Raw genomic sequence first — 17,663 nt, 5'->3', positions numbered from 1 at the left:
CTGGCAACAGTTGGACTGGCAGAGATGTGCTCTCATCGAGTGCCGAGTGGAAAATGAGCTCCTGTGTGAGCTCCGCCTTTTATATTCTCCCCTCGGCTTTCATACAAAAACATCTGCACGTATCAAGAGCGTATTACAAACATATTTTCTCACAAATGAGTCATTAACAGTGATTTCCCTGCGCCCTGAAAGAACAGAAGTTGTGAATTCACAGAAGTGGAACTCTTAAATGAAATGTTGCCTGGGACAACTGCAGATCAGATACAAGGATCCTCAGATAAAGTGCGTTCCATCGAGAGCGTGTGGTATGGACGGCACTCGCAGTAATTAGCACCAGTCACCAAGCTGTGGTGACTGGTGGAAGTTGCATATCTCCACATCAAAAACATTGTTCAGTTGAACAGAGTCTTCTGGGCAGTAGGAGAGTCAAAAGCAACAATATAGGAATAAAGGACTTTTTTCAAACACTGGTAACACTACTGACATTTAAGGAAGAAATTTACATGCTGTGATTCTGAAAAGCAACAGTGTTCCCAACAATTTCGTAACAGCGATGCAAACTGAGTGGACTGGTAAAAGGATGTTTCCTTTTGAGTAGTCCTGTAAAAATACAGTCTTGGAGTGCAATGAGAAAAAGCCACGGTGCCACAGCAGGCCAGTGCTCGGCCCAGTAACAAAGTCATAGTGGCTGTAAATGGAGAGTCTCTGGAAAGGGCAGCTTATTCAGAAATGCAGCATATCACTGTGCCATCGGGCCTCAACATCTCTGGTCTGAGGAGCACGAGCAGGAAGACTCATAAGCGATGAAGCAGGTTGAAGGCAGCTGACATAACAAACGACCAACATTTCAGTCCACCTCCACACTCGTGCCTTTACTTCTCCATCCAACCTCCTCTGGAGTTCAGACCTTCTGCCTGTTTTCAAGTTTGGTCCTTAACAGGTGGACCACAGTTCCACGGTTCCCACTGGTGGACTTCAGCCGACCGGCAGCATGCGAGCATTGCCGTTGAACTCCTCCTCCGCCTCACAGTCCCATCTTTATGAACGCACCAGCCTTCCAGTACCCAGGGACCGTCAGGGATGAACATGCAGGTGACTTTCTTCTGCTTCATGCCACCTGCTGGAGACAGCAGGTCTGGGGTGTTGACATCCAGTGGCTCCTCCACCTCGAAACATTTCTTGCACTCTAGCACGGGCTGCTGCGGCCTCTCCATCAGGGCTTTGACACAGTACTGGACGTAGCCGAACTTCCCCTTGTATGACGACACCAGTTGCCCTTGCTGAGGGAGCTCGAATCCAAACGTGTACTCGTACTTGTTGCCAGGTCTCAACACCACAGAGCCGTCAGAGTCTGTGGGCTGGTCTTGCAGCCGCAGGACCGTTTCATGTCTGAGGTACTCGGCCTCCTGTCGGCACCGCTGCTTGCCTTTAGCGTACTCCACCTTGGCGCAGCCCAGACCCAGAAGCTTCAGCGCGGACACCCGCATCATTAGGGTTAGGGCGTTGGTTACGGCCCCGTCCCCCCTGGGGGGGACCGAGGAATGCGCGGTCCTTCCCTCCTGGGTTAGGATTATGGTGATAGCAGGCCACCAGGGGCCTGAGTGCACTGTCCATCAATGGGGGCCGGGAGGTGGAGACCCTGCCCAGCAGGTCCAAAAATTACCCATGTCTTGGGTTAGATCTTTCTTATCTCCGTCAGGACAAGTTCTGTGAGGTTTTCACACTCGCCTATTGAATCAGTCAGATGGGTCAGTCTGTTCTGGTCCACCTTCAGGATGGACAGCTGTTTCAGAGACCCTATGCTGTCCGGGACGACCTCCAGCAGGTTCTGTGTGAGCAGCAGGTCTGTGAGAGCCAGGAGGCCATTCAGCTCTGACGGGAGCTCCTCCAGACGATTCTCCGACACATCCAGACACACCAACCTACGAAGGTTTCCCAGCTCTGGTGGTAATGAGGACAACTGGTTACGGTCCAGCCACAGCTCCCTTAGGTTGGGGAGAGCGCCGAGGGTATCCGGCAAAACTTCCAGTTCATTGCTGCCCAGGTCCAGCTGTTCCAGTTTCACCAGGAAAGAGAGCGACGTGGGCAGAGACTTCAACAGGTTCTCCCTGAGCTCCAACGTCACCAGGTTGGCCAAATTTCCAATGTCATTGGGCAACATCTGTAATGACACATCATTGAGGGCCAGGTGAGCGAGCGCTCGGAGTTCAGTGAAACCATCCGGCAATCTGGAGAGGGGGTTTCCACTGAAGTCTGCAATCTCCAAGGCCCTGCAAAACTTAATGCTCTCTGGGATCTCAGAAATATCGTTCCTGGAGATGTCCAATTCCACCAGTTGCATGAAGTTAGCCACCTCAGGCGGGAGTCTCTGGATCTCATTGTCGCTCAGGCCAAGTTTCCGGAGGTTCAGTAGTCTGAAGAAAGGCTTTGGTAGCTCTTTGAGTTGATTGGCATCAAGGAGAAGCTCCTCCAAACTGCGGCTGTATCGAAATATTTCATCAGGAACCGTCTGCAAGTTGCAATGCCGCTTGTCCACCGACTCGACGTGGCGGTTGCAGCGCCACAGGGGGATACACTTCAGCATGTCCGGCCGCCGGAGGGGAGGGGGGTCTGGTTAGGGGGTTAGGATTATGGTGATAGCAGGCCACCCTTTCAGGGGCCTGAGTGCACTGTCCATCAATGGGGGCCGGGAGGTGGAGACCCTGCCCAGCGGGTCCAAAAATTACCCATGTCTTGGGTTCGATCTGCAATGAGCCATCGCGACGTTTCGGCATCGTAGTGCCTTCCTCAGGCTGGCTCAGGTCAGTACTGGTTGCAGGTAAGTGTTTTTCTCTCCCTTTTATACAGGTTTTACAGGTAAGTATTTCTTTTAATTTTCACCGCCATTTATTTAAGTTTTTACATTCCTTTTACTTAGGTTTTTGCAGGTAAGCACTTTTTTCTTCCTTTTATACAGGTTTTTTCCTTTAGGGTTGCAGGTAAGCATTTCTTTAATTCCTTTTATTTAGGGTTTGCAGGTAAGCACTTTTTTCTAACTTTTTTCTCTCCTTTTTCTTCAGGTATTGCAGGTAAGCATTTCTTTTAATTTTTCTTCCTTTTACTTAGGCTTTTTTTACTCCTTTTTTTTTATGGATTTTGCATCTCCCAAAAACTTTTTTTTAATGATTTTCTCATATTCAAACATACTACAACAAGTCAAGTGTGAGAGGAAAAGCACATTTCCACCATTTTTGATTAGCCTTAAAGGGCAAGAACTACTGAATGGTTGCCTTTCTTCTTCTTCTTTTTTCCTTTTTTAATTTCACTTTTTACACTAGTGGTACAGCAAAATATATTTTTTTCAGCTGTTACTTTGACAACAGTTAAATGTGCAATAGAGAGCCTTCACAGTCCACATTTGTCTGGCCTCAGATGGGATGTGTTTTGTGTGTTAATGAGATCTGTGTGCAAAAGTCATGTATTCATTCATTCCTTTTTCCACCCAACAACTTTTCACTTCTTGTCCTGACACAAAGAACAGTAAATATAAGGCCTGAGTCTGAATTAGTGGTTTCTTAACTTTACAGTCCTGACTGTGTAGTGGAGCCACACTAGTTCTAGCTCTGCACTTCTTGTAACCCCCCCCTGGTTAGGGTTAGGGTTTTAGGGCCAGGCAGGGGCATCTCCCACCCCCACGAGGCACGGGCTGGTTAGGATTATGGTGATAGCAGGCCACCCTTTCAGGGGCCTGAGTGCACTGTCCATCAATGGGGGCCGGGAGGTGGAGACCCTGCCCAGCGGGTCCAAAAATTACCCATGTCTTGGGTTAGATCTTTCTTATCTCCGTCAGGACAAGTTCTGTGAGGTTTTCACACTCGCCTATTGAATCAGTCAGATGGGTCAGTCTGTTCTGGTCCACCTTCAGGATGGACAGCTGTTTCAGAGACCCTATGCTGTCCGGGACGACCTCCAGCAGGTTCTGTGTGAGCAGCAGGTCTGTGAGAGCCAGGAGGCCATTCAGCTCTGACGGGAGCTCCTCCAGACGATTCTCCGACACATCCAGACACACCAACCTACGAAGGTTTCCCAGCTCTGGTGGTAATGAGGACAATTGGTTACGGTCCAGCCACAGCTCCCTTAGGTTGGGGAGAGCGCCGAGGGTATCCGGCAAAACTTCCAGTTCATTGCTGCCCAGGTCCAGCTGTTCCAGTTTCACCAGGAAAGAGAGCGACATGGGCAGAGACTTCAACAGGTTCTCCCTGAGCTCCAACGTCACCAGGTTGGCCAAATTTCCAATGTCATTGGGCAACATCTGTAATGACACATCATTGAGGGCCAGGTGAGCGAGCGCTCGGAGTTCAGTGAAACCATCCGGCAATCTGGAGAGGGGGTTTCCACTGAAGTCTGCAATCTCCAAGGCCCTGCAAAACTTAATGCTCTCTGGGATCTCAGAAATATCGTTCCTGGAGATGTCCAATTCCACCAGTTGCATGAAGTTAGCCACCTCAGGCGGGAGTCTCTGGATCTCATTGTCGCTCAGGCCAAGTTTCCGGAGGTTCAGTAGTCTGAAGAAAGGCTTTGGTAGCTCTTTGAGTTGATTGGCATCAAGGAGAAGCTCCTCCAAACTGCGGCTGTATCGAAATATTTCATCAGGAACCGTCTGCAAGTTGCAATGCCGCTTGTCCACCGACTCGACGTGGCGGTTGCAGCGCCACAGGGGGATACACTTCAGCATGTCCGGCCGCCGGAGGGGAGGGGGGTCTGGTTAGGGGGTTAGGGTTTAGGTGATAACAGGCCACCAAGGGCCTGACTGCACTGTCCATCAATGGGGGCCGGGAGGTGGAGACCCTGCCCGGCGGTTCCAAAAATTACCCATGTCTTGGGTTTGAGAGCTAATGGGCTATCGCGAGACGTTTCGGCATAGAAGTGCCTTCTTCAGTCGAGCCCAGGTGAATAAGTGTTTTCCTTTTTGTTTCTTTCCTTTATACAGGCTTTATTTTAACAGGTAAGTTTTTTCTTTCCTTTATACAGGCTTTATTTTAACAGGTAAGTTTTTTTCTAGGGTTGTGCCCTCCCACCCCGATCGACTGGCAAACGTGGCCTGCCATCAGAGGGCTGCCGCCGGGCCCGGCACCTTCGCCGGCGCCTTCGGGCGGTCAGCTCCTCCGGCCCGCAGGCTCGCCTCTAGCGCTGGCCGGGGGTTACAGCGCGAAGGTCGAAGGGGGTGGTGGTTCTCGGACCCCGCCCTGTCCTCCCCACGCTTCCCCCCCCCCCGCCAGACGCGATCGCTCGGTAGCGAGACCGAGACGCCCGGTCCGTCCCGGTGGTCATACCACGGCGGGCCTCGTCGCAGAGTGGGTAGGCAAACCCAGAGTTTGCCCACCCCGCGAGGGCGACGGGGCCCCGTCCGGCAAACACGGTTTCTCGAACCCTCGCCCCGGTCCACACGTGCATCCGGAAAGCCTCGCCCTGGTCGACAGGGCTCAGTAGCCCCGAGCGAGCGAGCGAGCGCGTGCGTGCGCGCCGCTGCCGCCGCCTGAGGGGCTACCTGGTTGATCCTGCCAGTAGCATATGCTTGTCTCAAAGATTAAGCCATGCAGGTCTAAGTACACGCGGCCGGTACAGTGAAACTGTGAATGGCTCATTAAATCAGTTATGGTTCCTTTGATCGCTCATCCGTTACTTGGATAACTGTGGCAATTCTAGAGCTAATACATGCAAACGAGCGCTGACCCTCCGAGAAGAAAGTCACCTGCATGTTCATCCCTGACGGTCAGGTGTCATTGAATGCAAAAATTGACCGGCGTGGATTCTGTGAAGGCGAAGAGATCTGCATCAATGCGAAGTTTGAGAACACCTGCTCCCGCATTGTTGTGCCCAAGGCTGCCATCATAGCCAAACACACCTACCAGGCAAACGGCCGCACCAAGATCCTACGCCAGAAGCATTTATTAGGATTGTCTCTTTATCTTTTTATGGCACCCCCTGTCTTTTTTGACATCCCGTCCTTTGTTCACTGTACTTTTGTTTATGGCACCCCCTTCCTTTAAATCCTTTCCGTGTGTATTTACATTATTTTCTTTGTTTTATCTTACGTGACTTCTTGTCTTTTTCTGTTTCTGTTTATCTTTCTTTCTTGTACGTGACTTCTTGTCTTTTTCTTTTTCTGACTACTTGTCTTTCTCTCTTGTACGTGACTTCTTGTCTTTTGCTTTTTCTGCTTATCTTTCTTTCTTGTACGTGACTTCTTGTCTTTTTCTTTTTCTACTTGTTTTTCTTTCTTACGTGACTTCTTGTCTTCGTTTTTTGTGTTAGGGACCCCCCTGTGGTTAGGGTTAGGGTAAGATAGAGGGCAGGGGCACCCCCAACCCCACGAGGCACTGGCTGGTTAGGTGTTAAGAAAAGAATCAGGCCACCAGCAAGCTGGTAGCCTGAGGTGCACGGGCCATCGATGGGGCCGGGTGGTGGTGTCCCTGCCCTGGTTCAAAAAATTGCCCATATCTAGGGTTTTAGTGCACATTTAGCATTCACTGGGCCGTTCGCGACGTTTCGGCATGTTTTTGCCTTCTTCAGGCCGACCCAGTGTGTCTTGTCTTTGTCTCTCTGTTTTCTGTTTGCCTCTCTTGGCCTTTTATACTCTTGTTAGCTCCTCCCACTTGGGCTTTTTTAAGTTGACTGCTTGTCCTTTTCTTTTTCTGACTTCTTGTCTTTTTCTTTTTCTGCTTTTCTTTCTATTTTACGTGACTTCTTGTCTTTCATATCTTTAGTTTTCTTACTATTTTTCTCTTTGTTTTCCCCTTGTTTTTTCTTGTCTTTCTGTGTTTACTCCATATTCAGACAAGGCGAGCAGGAGAAAGAAAACCAGCTTTCTAGAAATTTTAGTGCAAATTGCTGGAGTCAGATACATTTATTAGGATTGTCTCTTTATCTTTTTATGGCACCCCCTGTCTTTTTTGACATCCCGTCCTTTGTTCACTGTACTTTTGTTTATGGCACCCCCTTCCTTTAAATCCTTTCCGTGTGTATTTACATTATTTTCTTTGTTTTATCTTACGTGACTTCTTGTCTTTTTCTGTTTCTGCAGCAGGTTGGTACAGGAGCAGGCACCAGAAGCAGGCCTGTGGAGCACTATGTCATCTGCTCGGCCTTGCTTCAGGATGCACTGTACAATTCGATAGCAAGACCTCATGGGTTACCACAAAAAAAACAGTGTCTTTCTGCCTCTGTCGTTCTCTTTGGTTTGTTTGAGCGCTTGTTTTTTAAATACACAGCAAGTGTCTCTCTCTCTCTCTCTCTCTGTCTGTCTCTCTGTCACACACACACACACACACACACACACACACACACACACACACACACAGAAGCAGAGCAGCTGCTGTGCCACTGGGATTGAACAAGAGGTGCTCCCTCTGCTGGCTCAATGCGGTACAAAGTGTCTGAAGGAGTTATACCGGCGAAAATAACATCTTTCAATTGCATGTTTGGTCCACAGGATGGCGCCTAGAATGTTAAGGTTCAAAATTGAGGAAAGAGAGTACACACCACCCATGGTCCAGAGGATCTTGGTCCAACAATGATTTTAATGAACACACGTGTGGGAAGACACTCTGTACGCAGACAGCCAGTAGTCCTCGACTTAATCAAAGCATGAACAGATATTTTATAGCATCAGGGTTTGTTTACTGACGCCCCTTCATGCGTCACCGGTACATTTTATACATAGATCAGATCAACACCATCATGACTTTTCACCCAGAAAATCATCTTCTATTTTCATGGCTAGCCCTTCCTGTCTACCTTTCAGTTCTTGTCTTGTTCCTCTTTCTTGCCGAGACAACAAGGAACGGTTCCTCTTTTACCGAGACACTTTTGCAGTTACAACCAGACATGAGTAATCTCTCCTCTAAATAAATTTAACTCATGTGTGTGTGTGTCACGACCTCACATGCTCTTTGTGTCACCTCTTCACCTACTATCTGTGTCTCGTCCTCAAATGCTCTTTCTCAATTCACCTGTTGCACTTCTGACCTTTTACCAGACCAGAAGCTCACTGAGACTATGTGTATGTCTTCTACTAAATAAATGTTTTAACCAAGAACCTCTACTAAAACCTTAATATAAAATGATCTGATATATAAGTGTTTTGTAAGCATGTATTGCAATTCCTTCTATGTTCTAGTTTTCCCTCAGCATGGATCATCTAGACACTCTCACTAGTTGAAGCTTAAGACCTTTAAAGAACCTGAACATCAACTCAAATAAGCACAGATATGCAATATGTATAAAATAGTTATAACTGCACCTGGAATACAAAGTTAATTTAATACCTGTGTGCATAAAACCTTAAAGCCTTCTTAAAGCTATCTGTTACATTGTTAAAGCCTCGTCTTAGCCTGCTGCTCAAAATAACTTCCTGCTTTCACTTCTGCATACAACTTCCTGTCAGCCTGCAACTCAGTCTTTCTGAAAGAGACACTGTTTAACCCCTGAATGCAATATAAACTCCAGATTATATTATTAATGCAATGGTAATGATGACAATTATTTAACAATAGCAGTAAAATAATTTCCCTGCTCCACACTCCCTCTCTCGACCACCGGACGAAGCCCCCAAATGTTACAGTTATGCTTGGGTGTCCTGTAAGAAAATTCCAAAGACAGACAAAGCTAACCAGCCCAACAACAACCTTCTTTACTCCTCCAAAAACTACTTCTTACCACCATGCAGTTCAGGCAAGTACTGAGAAAAAGGAAAAAACAAAACAAAATGTCTTAATTTGAAAAAGCATTAATTAGATACGCAGATGGATCTTTTTCTTTTTTTTCCTTTTTTCTTTTTTTTTTTTTAAACTGCCGTGCCAATACAAAACAAAAACAATACAAGCTTGTGTGCTCGTGCTCTTTTGTTCTTCAAAGTTTTCTATACCTCATAACTGATGCATAAAAATACAAGAGCAGTCTACTAAAAACAAACAAAAAAGATAGTAAGAGTAGAAAGTTGAGCAACAGTATGTAGAATGTAACCTTGTCTTCCAACTAAATCTTGGCTTCCTTCTCCCAATCACATCTTCACTGTCTTTACCTCTGCTGTTATTCCCCTTGCCATGTACAAACTCAGTTGTTGTCACCTCAAATATAAGGAGGCAGCTCCTGTTTTTGTCAAGCACAAATGTGTCATCAAAGGATGGTCAAAAACAGCACCGTTAATGAGTAGTACAGCTGCTGTGCCACTGGGATTGAACAAGAGGTGCTCCCTCTGCTGGCTCAATGCGGTACAAAGTGTCTGAAGGAGTTATACCGGCGAAAATAACATCTTTCAATTGCATGTTTGGTCCACAGGATGGCGCCTAGCTGGCAAGTCCTGTACATTGCATATTAAAAGTTGTTGCAAGTGCACTCACATGTATTTTTTGTGTAAAAGAGACACACACACACACACACACACACACACACACTCACACTCAGCGGCTCAGAGATGAGGGAAAAACAACAGAAATCAGGATAGATTTTAATGTCAGGAGATGCCCTGTGATGCTGGGGCCATTGTGTAAGATTGGAATGTGTACCAGTGGCTGGTGGGTGGTCCTTGAAGGTCCCGGGAGGAGGCGGCGAGGAGGCAGCGGGTGGCTGGGCTTGAGCTGTGGATCAGGGACGTCATTAATTCTGCCTGGTGCTGCGTGTGCCCTGTGCAGCTTGGATGTCTGCCGCTGACGCTCTGTGGTTCCTGTTCTGCTGATCTCCTGGTCCACACACGGCTTCAGGGTGCACTGTACAAGGGGAGAAGAAATGCATCATTGGTTACCAAAATAAAACAGTGTCTTTCTGCCTGTGTCATTCTGTTTGGTTTCTTTGAGCGTTTGTTTCTTAAATACACAGCAAGTGTCACTCTCTCTCTCTCTCTCTCTGTCACACACACACACACACACACACACACAGAAGCAGAGCAGCTGCTGTGCCACTGGGATTGAACAAGAGGTGCTCCCTCTGCTGGCTCAATGCGGTACAAAGTGTCTGAAGGAGTTATACCGGCGAAAATAACATCTTTCAATTGCATGTTTGGTCCACAGGATGGCGCCTAGCTGGCAAGTCCTGTACATTGCATATTAAAAGTTGTTGCAAGTGCACTCACATGTATTTTTTGTATAAAAGAGACACACACACACACACACACACACACACACACAAGCTGGTCAGCTGCTTTGCAACTCAACGCGGTACAAATCGACTTCTGTGCCTCTTTTTCTCTTTGGGTTTTCTGTGTGTTTTTTTAAATTTTTAAATCCACAGCAAGTGTCTCTCTCTCTCTCTCTGTCTGTCTCTCTGTCACACACACACACACACACACACACACACACACACACACACACTGAGGTCTGCAGTGCAACATTTGAATTACAGTGCTTTGAATCTCTCTCTCTCTCCCTCTCTCCGTCTGTCTGTCTGTCTGTCTGTCTCACACACACACACACACACACACACACACACACACACACAGTGAGGTCTGTAGTGCAAAATTTGAATTTCATTGCTTTTTAATTTCTCTCTCTCTCTCTCACACACTCACACACACACACACACACACACACACACACACACTGTGAGGTCTGCAGTGCAACTGGGATTTAACAAGAGGGGCTCCCTCTGCTGCAATTGCATCTGTGGTCCACCGGAGGGCGACCAGCTGGGACGTCCTGTGCTTTGCATATTAAAGTTTTTGCAAGCGCATTGACATGTGTTTTTTGTGTAAAAGAGAGAGAGAGACACACACACACACAGAAGCTGGTCAGCTGCTTTGCAACTGGGATTGAACCAGAGGTGCTCCCTCTTCTGGCTTTTTCTTATGCACACTATTAAAAAAAGTTGGGCGCACCCAAATCAGCGTTCAAAGATTGATGGCTCCCTGTCAGAGCACTGGCTATGAATTTCAGATCGATCAGGCCTTAACTTGACAAAAAAGTTATCAATCGTTCTTTTCATCTTTTCTCATTGCCCACGGTCAGTTATATCCACTTCTGTCGGTCCTAGGATATTCACAAGGCCTGTGTATCATCACTGATTTCTATAATCCACTTGATTCCGATTCACAAGGTCCAGATTCGATTTGGTGCAATTTTTACTCAGAAAGTGAGAGATCTTATAATTCTGATCATTTATCAGTACTGACACTAAACTTTATCAGAGATGTGACCATCACAGCACATGCCGTTGTGTCAAAGTAACTGAGAATAAAATAAAATAAAAAACATAAAGGAGATTTTCCTGGCATGGATTTTATAGCAGATAACCTTAAAAATATTCTGCAATTATACCTAATTTGAAAAAGTTTACATTTCTTCAGTATTAAACAGCAGAAATTAAGCTTTCTTATCCGACGTCATTTAAGTACAAAGGAAAGAAAAGACAGCGGCCGCCAGCGCTGTAAACAACGGTAGACTGATGGGTAATAAGCGAATGAGTAATGCAGAAAACACATGTTTGAGATGGGAAACTTTTCTTGAAGTTTCTCTCACAGTTCACGCACAGCTCGCTGTGCGTGAACTGTGGGTTTTATCGTGTTGGAAGCAAAACAGCAAAAGTAAGAAGGAATTAAGGATGATATTAGCCCCCACGCCGACTAAGCTAATTCTGATGCGTCGGTCCGCTCTGTTTACGTCTTCGTGTGGAATGCGTTTCCTGCTCTCATTTGCTGGTTGTTGTTGAAATAGTTTTGTGAGCTTTAACCTGAGATTCTGGCGTTTCTGGTAAAACACATTTATATTCATTCAATTCAGGATTTAATGAATCGATATCGCTTCATTCAAGCTACTCACCTGTCTATATCCACCTCCACTTCCAGCTGGACCACGGACAGAGGTCCCGCCCCTGACTATCTCTGATTGGTTTAGACCACGAAGGGGAATCACGTGTGTCTGTTGTTGATCACATGGACGTCTGTGGCAAATTTTACAAACACTTCTCATAATGAACGAACTCAGGAGGGTTAGGGTTAGGGATGAGGTAAAGCAGGCCCCCCTAAAGGGTCCTGGGTGCACTGTCCATCAATGGGGGCAGGAAGATGGAGACCCTGCCCGGGTGTTCAAAAAATTGCCCATATCTTGGGTGAAGTAGCTCGGGGCCCACGTGACGTTTCGGCGGAGTAGTGCCTTCTTCAGACTGGCCCGGCTTAATTGTGACTCTGTCAGGTAAGACCTTTCTTTTTTCCTTTTATACAGGTTTGCAACAAGTAAGTATTTCTTTGTTTTAATTTTTTCTCTTTTCCCTTTCTTTACAGGTTTTTTCTTTAAGTGCTTTTCTTTTTCCTTTTATACAGGTTTTTAGGACAGGTAAGTATTTCCTTTCTCTCTTTTACAGGTTTTTTTCTTAAGTGTTTTTCTCTTTCCTTTTATACAGGTTTAGCGGCAGGTAAGTATTTTTTAATTTTTCTACAGGTAAGTATTTTTTTATTTTATTTTTTCTCTAGGGTTTTTGTTTCCTTCCTTTACAGGCTCCCCTAGGGCTTTTTTCCTTCTAAGGTTTAAGTTTCAAACCCCCCCTGGTTAGGGTTAGAGTTTGGACCTCAGGCAGGGGCATCTCCCACCCCCACGAGGGTTAGGGGGGTTAGGGTTAGGGATGAGGTAAAGCAGGCCCCCCTAAAGGGTCCTGGGTGCACTGTCCATCAACGGGGGCAGGAAGATGGAGACCCTGCCCGGGTGTTCAAAAAATTGCCCATATCTTGGGTGAAGTAGCTCGGGGCCCACGTGACGTTTCGGCGGAGTACTTTCTTTCTTTTTCTTTTTTTCTCCTCTTTTTTTTCTTTTTCTTTTTTTCCAAATGGGGGAGAAAGAACAACAAAATGTAAAATCTCACATTAAAATGTTCACGTTTTGATGTGAAAGGTGTCTCTGAAGTAACGTAGTCGGCATCGAGAGCGGTTCCCATTCATAATTACAACAATACGAAAACTAAAAATCTTGGCATTTCTTCTCGTCTTTTTTGTCTCCTTTGGTGAAAGATCAAAGTGACATTTTGGGACAACAAACCAGTTTGGGTTTTTTTGTTTTGTTTTTTTGTAATGACATGACAATACAGAACTGTGTAAACTCTGGTCCGCTGTTCCTCTTTGCTCACCACATGTACTGAGTCCAAATCTTGGGTGGATGTAAAAGCACAAACTGCAAAAAACAAACAAAAGAACAAAAAAATAAAGAAGCAGTCAGTCCGCACAGCTTCATCACCTGGTCCCTCTGTGTGGCAGAGACCTGCCAATCTCTGCACAACAGTTCACACCATAGTTTTTTCTCCCTATTTTTTCTGGTCACGAATAAAGTCGCCAATCCCTTTTACGAGTCCGTGTTCAAAGTGGCTCACAGAAAGAGGATCCAGAGTGCTCTCAGTACTTGGCAGCACCTGTGTGCTGGTGTCATGTCCAGAATAAGAGGCAGGTCAGCTAGAAGGTCACAGTTGCAGTGCTCTTGTTTTGAAAGGTCATTGTCTGGATGCTGGAAAGGATTTTCCTCTGATGCCCAGCCAAAGTCACACCCATGTGCAGCAGATCCTGTGTGGTGATTGGGGCCAGCTGGTCCACTGAGTTGAAGCCAGCCTGAAGGAAACTGTCTTCGTAACGCTCCATCTTGATGGCCCTAAGCCAATCCCCCACCGAAGCACACGGCGGGAGAGCTAAAGGTGCGCGCTGGTCCAGCAGGGGGTAGGACGGGTGTTGAGGTAAGACCAGGCCCGGCTATTGCCGGAGCCTGAGGTGCACGGTCCATCAATGGGATTGGGAACGGTGCCCCCTATTCAAAAAATTACCCTTAGCGGGTGTAGTGCACTGCCGTTGGGCCATCGCGACGTTTCGGCTGGGTATAGCCTTCCTCAGGCTGGCCCAACGTCTCTCTGTGTTCTTTTCTGTTTCTGTCTTTCTGTTGCCACTCAGGGCCTTTTATACTGGGCTGTCTCCGCCCCTTTTTTTTCCAGACATTTCTTTTTTCTAATTCTTTTCTTTGTCTTTTCTGTTTCTCAGTTTTTACGTGACTCTCCCTTTTTCTATCTTTCTCTGTGTTTCGTCTTTCAACTTTACCCCTTGGTTCATTTGTTTTTTTCTCTATGTTTTTTTTCTTTCTTTTACATGGCACCCCCTGCATTTTAGACATCCCGTCCTGTGTTCTTATGTTCTCTTTAATGGCACCCCCTTCCTTTATATCCTTTCCAGTTTTTCTTGTTTGTGTCACTTGTTCCTTCTTGTCTTTTAGGGTTAGGGTTAGGGGTTAGGGTAGGGGAATTGATTCCTCCTACGAGGGTAGAAGGAGGGTTAGGGTTGAAGAAAAGAACCTGTCCCTCCCGAAGGAGGAACAGGGCGTGCACGGGCCATCAACCCCGATGGTCCGCAGCCTCACATCCCTCTACCTCCATAATTGATTTTTAATTTGAAAGGTAAGTATTTCTTTTTTTACAGGTTTGCAAAGGTAGGTATTCTTTTTTTGCAGGTTCCCAATTTTTCCGTTACTTTGGCTTGTTTCCAATATTTCTTTTTTTACAGGTTTGCAAAGGTAGGTATTCTTTTTTTGCAGGTTCCCAATTTTTCCGTTACTTTGGCTTGTTTCCAATAAAGTGTTTTCAATCCCAATTTGTTTTCTGTGTGGTTTTTAATTTTGTTTTGAGTTCTCTCTAATTTGAGTTGTTAAGGAAAATCAATAAAACATGAATTAAAACATGAAATAAAATCCCCCAAAAATAACAAACTAAAATAACAAACTAACGTAAAGTTGAAAAAATTAAATGAGTATGCCCTTGTCGCGACGTTTCGAAGTTGTTTCTTCTTCCTCAGGCGAGGGCATACTGAAGAGCACTGGGTTTGAGGCTCCTATTTATACTCTCCCCTCTGATCCCGCCTCCTTGGCTTTCTTTGGCTTTCTTGTAATATCTTTTTTTAGCTGTTTGCTTTTTTCCAATTCTGCCAGACTTTTTGGCTCTCATTTTTCCTTTTTTCTTTCTTTCTTCCTTTCCAGTCTTCTCCTCTTTCCCCTTTTGACTTTTCCTTTTTCATCATCCTTTTCTTCCCTTCTCTTGACCTCTGCCTTTTTTTTTCTTGCTTTAAATTAAGTTTCATTTTGACAAAGTGTAGTTGCAGAACAAAAGTCATTGAAGTACAATATATTAAACTGTGAAAAAAAGGAAAACTGACAAAAACGTCTTCACAATCTTTAGATTAATATGGAAGATCATAATTTAACATAAAAGAAAATATATTCTATTGTTCATTATCCAGATAAATACAAAAAACAAAATTAACAAAAAATGCATATGATCACCAATAATTCTTGACCTCTGCCCTTTACCCTTCCTTTTGGCCTACATCTGACCTCTTTCTCTTCCGAATTTTGGGCTACTACAATGCCGACTTGGCTTTAATACTACACTCTCAACCCTGCTTGGGGAGGACTCAACCCGACTTGGGGAGTAAATTTAGAAAGGAGATGTGACTTTGGGTTAGGCTTTAGGTTTCAGCTGGGATTAGGATTACTTGGGCTTCAGATCCAGTACTTGGGTAAGGTTTAAGATTTAATTTCCAGGAAAGAAGTAGAGTTAGGGTTAGGGTTAGTGTTAGGGTTAGGGGGTAATAGCCAGAATTTGACGGAATAAAATGGAATAACTGGGAAAGTAAGTGTCGTAGAGGGATGAAAGTTGTGTCTACGGGGGGGTTTCGGGGTGCTCCGGACACCCTGGTGAAGACCCCATGTCGATAGCACCAACGGTTCTGGACTTGGTGTAAATGGGTCCAAATTTGACGGAATAAAAAGGTCAAAGTGGCAGATAGGAGTGTCCGATCGGGCCGATTCCACCACCACTGTACTCAGCAGGCCCTGCCGGGTCGTTAGACACGCAGCATGGCAGGGATCGGTGACATAACATGTAGCAGTTTCCCTTCACAGAAGCGTCTGCAGCAGGTGGGTGGAGGAGGAGGCAGCAGAACCAGGCCTTTGGAGCAGTGTGTCATCTCCTGGTCCTGATGCTTTGAATCTCCCTCTCTGTCTGTCTGTCTGTCTGTCACACACACACACACACACACAGAAGCTGGTCAAGTGCTGTGCAACTGGGATTGCACCTGTCGTCCACAGGAGGGCGCCTAGCTGGGAAGTCCAGTACATTCCATATTAAAGTTGTTGCAAGTGCATTTTTTGTGTAAAAGACAGACACACACACACACACACACACACACACAGTAAGGTCTGAAGTGCAAAATTTGAATTACATTCCTTTGTATCTCTCCCTCTCTCTCTCTCTCTCTCTCTCTCTCTGTCTCTCTCTCTCTCTGTCAACACACACACACACACACACACACACACACACACACACACTCAATGGAGTATAAAATAAAGACCGGGGCAGTTCTCTCACTGGAGTCTCTTAGAGTGGAGGCTGCCCTTGCTAGCAAGAAGTTCTGTGTGTTTCTCTTCTCTGAGTCTTTACTGAAGAAGTGTTTTATAACATTTTCCTTAACAACTGACATGTGTTTTTTGTGTAAAAGAGAGAGAGACACACACACACACACACACACACACACACACACACACACACACACACAGGCTCAGAGATGAGGGAAAAACAACAGAAATCAGGATAGATTTTAATGTCAGGAGATGCCCTGTGATGCTGGGGCCATTGTGTAAGATTGGAATGTGTACCAGTGGCTGGTGGGTGGTCCTTGAAGGTCCCGGGAGGAGGCGGCGAGGAGGCAGCGGGTGGCTGGGCTTGAGCTGTGGATCAGGGACGTCATTAATTCTGCCTGGTGCTGCGTGTGCCCTGTGCAGCTTGGATGTCTGCCGCTGACGCTCTGTGGTTCCTGTTCTGCTGATCTCCTGGTCCACACACGGCTTCAGGGTGTACTGTACAAGGGGAGAAGAAATGCATCATTGGTTACCAAAATAAAACAGTGTCTTTCTGCCTGTGTCATTCTGTTTGGTTTCTTTGAGCGTTTGTTTCTTAAATACACAGCAAGTGTCACTCTCTCTCTCTCTCTGTCACACACACACACACACACACACACACACACACACACACACACACACACACAGACACTGTGAGGTCTGCAGTTCAAAATTTGAATCTCAGAGCTTGGTGTTTTTGTCTCCCTCCAGTGGACAAATGCAGGTATGATGAGGGTTGGTTAGGTTAGGGGGTAATAGCCAGAGCTTGACGGAATAAAATGGAATAACTGGGAAAGTAAGTGTCGTAGAGGGATGAAAGTGGTGTCTACGGGGGGGTTTCGGGGTGCTCCGGACACCCTGGTGAAGACCCCATGTCGATAGCACCAACGGTTCTGGACTTGGTGTAAATGGGTCCAAATTTGACGGAATAAAAAGGTCAAAGTGGCAGATAGGAGTGTCCGATCGGGCCGATTCCACCACCACTGTACTCAGCAGGCCCTGCCGGGTCGTTAGACACGCAGCATGGCAGGGATCGGTGACATAACATGTAGCAGTTTCCCTTCACAGAAGCGTCTGCAGCAGGTGGGTGGAGGAGGAGGCAGCAGAACCAGGCCTTTGGAGCACTGTGTCATCTCCTGGTCCTGATGCTTTGAATCTCCCTCTCTGTCTGTCTGTCTGTCTGTCTGTCTGTCTGTCTGTCACACACACACACACACACACAGAAGCTGGTCAAGTGCTGTGCAACTGGGATTGCACCTGTCGTCCACAGGAGGGCGCCTA

At 46.2% G+C, this 17,663-nt stretch overlaps 2 protein-coding genes and 1 pseudogene across 2 annotated transcripts; all 3 read right to left on the bottom strand.

Annotated features, from left to right (window-relative positions):
• Nucleotides 1–471: 471 nt before the first annotated feature.
• On the bottom strand, nt 472–3,117 carry LOC146686747 (uncharacterized). Its single transcript, XM_085441351.1, has one exon. It carries the CDS (start codon nt 2,582–2,584, stop codon nt 1,676–1,678), a length of 909 nt encoding a protein of 302 aa, XP_085297477.1. The 5' UTR covers nt 2,585–3,117; the 3' UTR covers nt 472–1,675.
• On the bottom strand, nt 921–1,487 carry LOC146686748 (thioredoxin-interacting protein pseudogene; annotated as a pseudogene).
• Nucleotides 3,118–3,140: 23 nt separating the features above from the next.
• Nucleotides 3,141–7,257, bottom strand: LOC146686746 (uncharacterized). The gene has a single exon (XM_085441352.1). The coding sequence runs from the start codon at nt 4,712–4,714 to the stop codon at nt 3,806–3,808; it is 909 nt and encodes a 302-aa protein (XP_085297478.1). The 5' UTR covers nt 4,715–7,257; the 3' UTR covers nt 3,141–3,805.
• Nucleotides 7,258–17,663: the final 10,406 nt, after the last annotated feature.

This window comes from Copadichromis virginalis, linkage group LG19 (genome assembly GCF_057382275.1).
Source record: "Copadichromis virginalis isolate Kocher_CV1m ecotype Utaka linkage group LG19, C_Virginalis_male_GT1.1, whole genome shotgun sequence".
Taxonomy (NCBI): domain Eukaryota; kingdom Metazoa; phylum Chordata; class Actinopteri; order Cichliformes; family Cichlidae; genus Copadichromis; species Copadichromis virginalis.
Note: the sequence above shows the minus strand (reverse complement) of the source record. Positions and strands in the feature narration are given on the sequence as shown.

Coding starts and splice junctions, on each gene's coding strand:
- LOC146686747 (XM_085441351.1), bottom strand. CDS start 2,584: ATGCTGAAGTGTATCCCCCTGTGGCGCTGCAACCGCCACGTCGAGTCG.
- LOC146686746 (XM_085441352.1), bottom strand. CDS start 4,714: ATGCTGAAGTGTATCCCCCTGTGGCGCTGCAACCGCCACGTCGAGTCG.